Source organism: Heptranchias perlo, chromosome 35 (genome assembly GCF_035084215.1).
Source record: "Heptranchias perlo isolate sHepPer1 chromosome 35, sHepPer1.hap1, whole genome shotgun sequence".
Classification (NCBI taxonomy): domain Eukaryota; kingdom Metazoa; phylum Chordata; class Chondrichthyes; order Hexanchiformes; family Hexanchidae; genus Heptranchias; species Heptranchias perlo.
The window spans coordinates 9,624,294-9,632,036 of record NC_090359.1 but is presented as its reverse complement, the minus strand read 5'-3'; the positions used below and the strand labels follow the sequence as shown (position 1 = coordinate 9,632,036).

Below are 7,743 nucleotides of genomic sequence, written 5' to 3'. Positions count from 1 at the left end.
CGGGGACGTGCCGCTTCACCTGGTGAACGTGTACGCCCCCTGGTCCGAGGGCGAGCAAGTGAGCTTCTTTGAAGAAGTGTCTACTTACCTAAACTCCGTCGACGCCGGCGAGTGCATTATCCTCGGGGGGGATTTTAACCGTACCCTCGAGGCGAGGGACCGCTCCGGTCCCGCGCGTGCCCGAACGGCGACGGAGAAGTTGAGGGACCTGGTCGGGTCCTTCGACTTGGTGGACGTCTGGCGGAATCTCCATCCCGACTCCGGCCAGTTCACGTTTGTGAGGGCCGGAGGGGGGAGCACCAGAATCGACCGCCTGTACGTTTCGCGGGCGTACGCCTCCTGCGTCCCGTCGGCCTCCATCCGGCCGGTGTCGTGCTCGGACCACCACCTGGTGTGGATGGAGCTCGCTCTGCTCCGCGCCCGGTCGGGGTCCGCGTACTGGCACTTTAACAACCGGCTGCTGGAGGACGCGCGGTTCCGGGACTCGTTCCGTCTGTTCTGGAGCGACTGGAGAGGGAAGCGGGGAGGCTTCTCCTCCTTGAGGCTATGGTGGGACGTGGGCAAGGCTCACGTCCGCCTCTTCTGTCAAGAGTACGCGAGGGGGTCGACTAAGAGGCGGGAGTCCGAGGTCAGGCGGTTGGAGCAGGAGGTGCTTGGCCTGGAGTCCCGTCTCGGTCAGGCCGCCGAGGATCCGGCCCTGCGGCAGGTGTACGAGGAGAGGAAGGACGCTCTGAGGGACCTGCAACTGGTCGGGTCCCGAGGAGCGTACGTGAGGTCGCGGCTCCAGCTCCTGCGGGACCTGGACCGCGGCTCTCCCTTCTTCTACTCGCTGGAAAAGCGGCGGGGGGCTCGTAAGCAGCTCCTTATGCTGCTGGCCGACGACGGGTCCCTCGTCTCGGACCCGGAGGGAGTCAGGGCCCGGGCTCGATCTTTCTACGAGGCTCTGTTCTCTCCGGATCCGTCCAGCGAGGAGGCGCGCAGAGTTTTGTGGGAGGACTTGCCGAAGGTCGGCCCGGAGGACGCCGAGCGTCTGGACGCTCCGCTCAGTTTGGCGGAGCTGACCGGCGCCCTCCACCAGCTCTCCAGGGGCAAGTCCCCGGGGCTGGACGGGCTGACCGTGGAGTTCCTCAGGGCCTTCTGGGACGTCCTGGGGGGCGACTACGCGCGGGTCCTGGGGGAATGTCTGGCGACCGGGGAGATGCCCCTTTCGTGGCGCAGGGCGGTCGTGGTCCTGCTGCCTAAGAAGGGGGATCTCCGCAACCTTAAAAACTGGCGCCCGGTCTCCCTCCTCAGCACGGATTATAAGGTCTTTGCCAAGGCGATGTCTGCTCGCCTGGGCACCGTGCTGGCCCACATGATCCACCCCGACCAGTCCTACACGGTCCCGGGCCGGAAGATCCACGATAACATCCATCTGGTCCGGGACCTGATCCACCATTCCCAGAGGGCTGGTCTGTCGGTCGCCTTCCTTTCCTTAGATCAGGAGAAGGCGTTCGACAGGGTGGATCACGAGTATCTATTCGGGACTCTGCGCGCTTTCGGGTTCGGGTCGCATTTCGTCGCCCGGATCCGACTTCTGTACGCCGCCGCGGAGTGTCTGATTAAGGTTAACGGATCCTTGACGGCGCCCCTTCGCTTCGGGAGAGGAGTGCGTCAGGGGTGCCCCATGTCCGGCCAATTATACGCCGTCTGCGTGGAGCCTTTCCTGCGCCTCTTGCGCAAGAGGTTGTCGGGACTGGCTCTGCGCGAGCCGGACGTGGAGGTCGTCCTTTTGGCTTACGCCGACGACGTGCTCCTCGTGGTCACGGATCCCCTTGACTTGCGGAGGATGCGCGAGTGCCAAGAGGTCTACTCTGCCGCGTCTTCCGCAAGGATCAACTGGGAGAAATGTTCCGGACTCCTGGTGGGTCAGTGGCGGGTGGACTCCCTGCCGGAGGAGCTCAGGCCTTTCGCCTGGAGTACCACGCACCTCCGGTACCTGGGAGTCTACCTCGGCCCTGCCGAGGAAGCCTGGCCGGCGAACTGGGAAGAGCTGGAGGCCAAAGTCGCCGCTCGCCTGGCGCGCTGGACAGGACTGCTCCGAGTGTTATCCTACAGGGGTCGTGTGCTGGTCATAAACCAGCTGGTGGCCGCCATGTTGTGGTACCGGTTGGTCACTTTGACCCCCCCCCCTGAGTTTGTCGCCAAAATTCAGAAGAAGTTTGTCGACTTCTTCTGGGCCAGAGGGATACACTGGGTCGCTGCCGCGGTCCTGAGTCTCCCGCTTAGGGAGGGCGGTCAGGGGCTGGTGTGCGTCCGCACCCAGGTGGCAACTTTCCGCCTTCGGACGCTGCGGCGATACCTGTACGTTGAGCGTCCTCTTAGATGGCGTGCGCTGGCGACGTATTTTTTCCGCCAGCTGCACGGCCTGAACTACGACACGCAGCTCCTGTTCATCTCGCTGGTGGGCGGCCGCATGTCTTTGCAGGAGCTGCCTGTCTTTTACCAGGATCTGCTCAGGGTATGGAACATGGTCGCCTCCGGCCGGTGCTCTCGCCCGTCAGGGGTAGCGGCCGTCCTGCAGGAGCCGCTGCTCGGGAATCCGTTCCTCCGCGATATCGGCTTCGGCCACTCGCGGCTGGCGGAGCAGATGGCCGTGGCCGGTCGGGTAACCAGAGTCAGGGACGTCCTGGATGGCGGTGGGTCGGGTTGGTTGGAGCCGTGGGCGCTTGCCGCACGGATGTCCTCGTGGCGTGCCGAGGACGCGGCCGCCGCCATCCGGGCGTTGAAATCGGCGCTCGGCCCTGACTCCACTCGGGGTGTGGAGGCGGCTCAGGCGTGCGGAGCCATCCCGTCCGATCTGACCCCCGTTCGGACGGAATTCCTCATTGGCGCCAGGCCCCGAAACCTCCCTCGGAGGGCCGCGCCTCACAACTTGAGCCGTCTCTCGGAAATTCCCTCCGTGCCGTTTCACACCGCGCGGAGGGATTTCCTGTACGGGCTGCTCCTGCACACTCTCCACTTCCTCGCCCTCGTCTCTCGCCCGGACACGACCTGGCGTACCATCCTGCCGTCCGGCGGAGACGGGTTCCCCAGTGGGGGGCTCTCTACTCAGGGATCCTCCCGTGTTCCATCAGGGATCTGGGGTGGAGAGTGTTGCACGGAGCAGTGGCGTGCAACAGGCGTTTACGCCATTTTACGGACTCCCAGGCCGCCTGCAATTTCTGCGGCCTGGAGGAGTCCGTGTTTCATTTGTTCACGGGGTGTGGGAGACTGCAGCCCCTGTTCCATTATTTGGAGGGGCTGCTCCTCAGGTTCTGGCTGCACTTCAGTCCCACGCTCCTGATCTTTGGACGCCCGGTGAGGAGGGGAGCGGGCAGGTCGGTGGACGTCCTCGTGGGCCTGCTCCTGGGCCTGTCCAAGGTGGCCATCCACAGGTCTAGGATGATCGTGGTCCGTGGGGGCGGTCGCTCGGCCTGTCTGCCTCTCTTCCGCGGGATGCTCCGTGCCCGGGTGGCCCTGGAGATGGAGCACGCGGTGTCTGCCGGTACGCTCGAGGCTTTCCGCGACCGGTGGGCACCGCAGGGGCTGGAATGCATCCTGGACGGGGAAAATAAAATTTTAATTTGATACCTGGTTTCGTTTTATTTGGTTTTTAGTATTTAAGCACACCCGACACCCCCCCTTCTTATAAAAGGGGGGCCTAAGGGAAAAAAAAGAAAAAAAAAAGAAAGGTGCTGAAAAAAAAAGAAACAAAAAAAAAATAATAATTTTATTATTTCGGTCCAGGATGCACTCCAGTTTCGTCTCGTTTTCTCGTTTAGCCTCATCTGGAACAATTGGAGTCAGCTGACTGCAGGTTGTGTATAAAAGGTGCTGGTTGGTGGGTAAAGTGATAGTTGAGTTATTTGGTATCATGGGGGATTTAGTGGTGAGAGGTCTGTTTCCTGTTCCGAGTGATTTGTTGCTCTGATATTTGGCAACAGTTTCGAGGGCAGAGATTTCCATGGAGAAGAGTAAATCCCACCCCTGTGCCCCAGAGAGTCCCTCCTCACGTCCCTCCCTTTGATTCCCATTTCAGTGTGTCTGAGGGGAGAAGTCTGTCCCCACTGCAGACTGTGATGGTGCAGTGTGGAGAGCAGAACCTGCTGGTGAGGGTAGACATGGATTTATTTAGAACCAGGCACCTGATTAAAGCTGCTGACCTGACCCTGGGGACAGCAGGTTGTCGGCCAACTCGGATCGACTCTCAGAACCACACTGTCCTCTTTGACTATGGGCTCCATGAATGTGGCAGCAGATTGCAGGTAATGTGATTCCTCAACTCTTGCTCCAATTTCACTGTGTAGATTACTGCCCACTCAGAACTCATTAACATCGGGTGAAACTCCAGCCACTGAGGAGATCCCTGAATGAAATCGGTGTATAAATTCTTGCCCACTGTTAAATATCACCCTGTGTGAAACTACTTCTTTATGTTGCCATGTCTATCTTAGCTTTATATTTAAAAAGAACTTCAACTTGTCACTGAGGGACTGCATCTTTCTTAAATGGGTCATTACTACTCTCTAACTCTGAGATTCAACTCCATTGGCCTTGAACCTTCACCTACATTTCTCCATGATGTGGAGATGCCGGTGATGGACTGGGGTTGACAATTGTAAACAATTTTACAACACCAAGTTATAGTCCAGCAATTTTATTTTAAATTCACAAGCTTTCGGAGGCTACCTCCTTCCTCAGGTGAACGATGTGGAATCTACATTTCTCCAAACCACTCTGTTCTTTTGTGCCTCAATTGATTTATCTTTTCTGTGCCTTCCTGTGGATATTCAGGCCTGTTGCCTCAACTTGTGGTCAATGAATGTTCAGTGTGGAAGTTCCTGTTGAGACTTCTCTTGAAAGATGAAACAAGTGGAATAATAATTGGGATACAATGTATTAAAGGGGAACTCCACTTTTGGTTATTACACCTGCCAATCCCCTTGATTCCATGGATACAGATGAGGTTTAAAAGTGATGTTGTGTTTTGTGCTCCATATCAGGGGTAACTTGAAGCCCCTTCAGGTGAAAGCTCTGTTCTATATGGGAAAGAATGCTCATCAAATCTGGCAGTGCCAATCATTTCAGGGTTTCTGACTGCAGGCCTGAAGTCCCCTGTAATAGAAGGTGGACTGAGCAGAGTAACAGAGGCTGCTCCAGGCAACTTCTGCCAATGGTGGAGCTGCTTCAATCATGTGTCATTGAGGAGCAGCTGAAACCCCTCAAACTGCTGCTTAACAGGGCAGGAAAATGACCAGAAATAGCTTTTGTCCAATGACCAGCTCTTCATTCCTCAACCTGATGTCTTTCAGATGGCTGGAGATTTCCTGGTCGACACCACCCACCTGAACCATACCCCAAATGCTTGTGGATCTGTCATTGTGAGAACTAATGGAGCAGTCATTCCCATTGAGTGTCACTATTTTAGGTAAGAATCTTTACTCTATTGCAAATGAGGTCTACAGCAGGTGCAGTTCTCTGAAGTTGTCCTGAAATTACACGCCTGTCCTTCCAGGAAGGGCAATGTGAGCAGTGACCCTATCAAGCCCACCTGGATCCCATTCAGCTCGACCAAGTCTGGAGAAGGGCTTCTGTCATTCTCGCTGCGTATTATGAACGGTATGTGATGGGTGGATGGGGAGTGCTTTTCTGTCGTCTCCCACTGGGAGTTACACCCACTGTCTCCAACCCTTGTCCTCTTGTACTTCAGATGACTGGCTTCCAGAGCGCACCTCGACTGTCTACTACCTGGGTGACCTCATTCACATTGAGGCCTCTGTTTCGATGACCAACCACATGCCCTTGAAGCTCTACATTGACAGCTGTGCAGCTACATTGAGCCCAGACAAGGATTCCACCCCAAGATACAACATCATTGACTACCATGGGTAAGGAGCTCTCTGCTGTCTCCAGCTGGTTATGTCCCAAAGGTTCACTTAATTCACTTTGTCTGTTTTTTTAAATCTTTCTTCAGTTGCCTCCTGGACAGCAAAGCTGAGGACTCCTTTTCAACCTTTGTGTTGCCAAGAGGTGAACGTGAGCTGGACAAACTCCAGTTTGACCTGGATGCGTTCCGCTTCTTTGGAGATGACCGTTCCTTGGTAAGAGGAAGCCAAACATTGGGTTCCCCATGTTGGGAGGAGGTCACTAAATAACAACTTGTATTGAATGTGTCCCTCAGATTTTCATCACCTGTCACCTGAAAGTTGCTGCAGTGGATCGGAGAGATTCCATGAACAAAGCTTGTACTTTCCAGAATATGTAAGTTCCCTCTCTCTCTCAGGGATGTGTTGTATTAAAAGATGATGGACAACCTGGTTGATAAATGGATTCTCTGGTTCAGCTGGACCCCATTGGAAGAATCGACCAATGACGTGTGTGCCTGTTGTCATCTGGGCATGTGCAGTGCCACGAGGGAATTCCGACTTGATTCCAGAGGAAGGAGGGATCTTGTATCTGGACCTGGTAGGACATTGATCCTCTCTGTTGGTGGTCACCCTTTACCCTCTCTAACTGGAATGTTTGATATTGCAGGGAGTGATGCTGAATTGAAGTGGGAGGGTGAGGCCTCACTTGGACCCCTGGTCATTCTGGATCCTGAAGTGTCAGAGCTGGCAACTGAGCCCCTTAATGATGTTGAGCAAAGGATGCAGGAGAGGTCTCCAGGTGGTGAGTTGGCGGACTGCTGGTTTCCATTTTCCCCTCAGTATTTCCTTCACTCACTAACCATTGGTTTCTTCTTCCGTTTTAGGTGTGGAGTCTGAGGTGATCCTGATCCTGATCCTGGCCCTGACTGTGACCGCTGTCTCTGATCTCTGCTTTTTTTTCTTAGGCCCCCCTTTTATAATTAGTGGGGGTTTAGGGTGTGTTTGTGCAGAAAACCAAAAACCAGTGTCAAATTAAGATTTTATTATTTTTGTCCAGGATGCTCTCCAGCCCCTGCAGTGCCCATCGGCGGAGATGGTGTCGCCATATTCCATCGAGCTACACCCACCCCAAGTCTCAGGCCGACTAATAACAAAGGCCTTGCAAAAGAAAACCTCCTCTCCCCAATTCCCACTGTGTTTGGAGAGGGGCTCCTTTGCAGGATTTTGTAAAAAAGAATATCCGTGATAGTGGGAGGGATGGTCGAATGGGAAGGAGGGAGTCTGCAGGGGTGGGCTGCTGCAGAAGTAGGTGGAAGAGGGGCGGGGTTGCACCTTAACAGGTGGATCTTCTGGATGTCTTCCGGTGGGCAGGGGGAGGAGATGTCTTCCCCTAGACAGCTGGAGCTGCCCAGGCTCAGTCCTCCACAGATTGAAAAGTAACTTGACCCGGGCAGCTCCAGCTGTCCTGGGCCAGACACTGGGGGGAAACCCCCTGTTCTGTATGATCTTTCCTCCCCCTACCTTCAGTTGGTCACACTGCACCGATGACCTCCTCTTCCTCCCTCTGTTGGATGGTATCGGTCAGCAGCAGCACACCCCTCACAGTGAATGGTGGTCGTCTTCTTCCTTCCCTCCCTGTTGGTTGTTTGTTCCTCTCCTTCTCCTTCTCCTGGATTCAGTTATATAAGCAAGGGCTAGTTCTTTTCACCCTGCTCTCCACCCAGAGCTTTAACTCTGACCTCTGCTCCACTCAGCAGTATTAACTGGCAAGTTCAGTCAGGCTGATCCCTGGATGGATTGATGGTCTGTCTGAAAGACATCCAATCGTATCCCAACAGTGACTCCTTATTTTTTC

At 55.3% G+C, this 7,743-nt stretch overlaps 1 protein-coding gene across 1 annotated transcript; it reads left to right on the top strand.

Annotated features, from left to right (window-relative positions):
- Positions 1–4,065: 4,065 nt before the first annotated feature.
- Positions 4,066–7,134, top strand: LOC137302222 (zona pellucida sperm-binding protein 3-like). The gene is made up of 9 exons (XM_067971878.1): positions 4,066–4,286; positions 5,334–5,449; positions 5,537–5,640; positions 5,732–5,909; positions 5,996–6,122; positions 6,203–6,282; positions 6,365–6,486; positions 6,773–6,825; positions 6,946–7,134. The coding sequence occupies exons 1-9, from the start codon at positions 4,101–4,103 to the stop codon at positions 7,132–7,134; spliced, it is 1,155 nt and encodes a 384-aa protein (XP_067827979.1). The 5' UTR covers positions 4,066–4,100.
- The last annotated feature ends 609 nt before the right edge of the window (positions 7,135–7,743 follow it).

Coding starts and splice junctions, on each gene's coding strand:
- LOC137302222 (XM_067971878.1), top strand. CDS start 4,101: ATGGTGCAGTGTGGAGAGCAGAACCTGCTGGTGAGGGTAGACATGGAT. Junction 4,287..5,333: donor AATGTGGCAGCAGATTGCAG/GTAATGTGATTC, acceptor GATGTCTTTCAG/ATGGCTGGAGATTTCCTGGT. Junction 6,123..6,202: donor TTGGAGATGACCGTTCCTTG/GTAAGAGGAAGC, acceptor TGTGTCCCTCAG/ATTTTCATCACCTGTCACCT.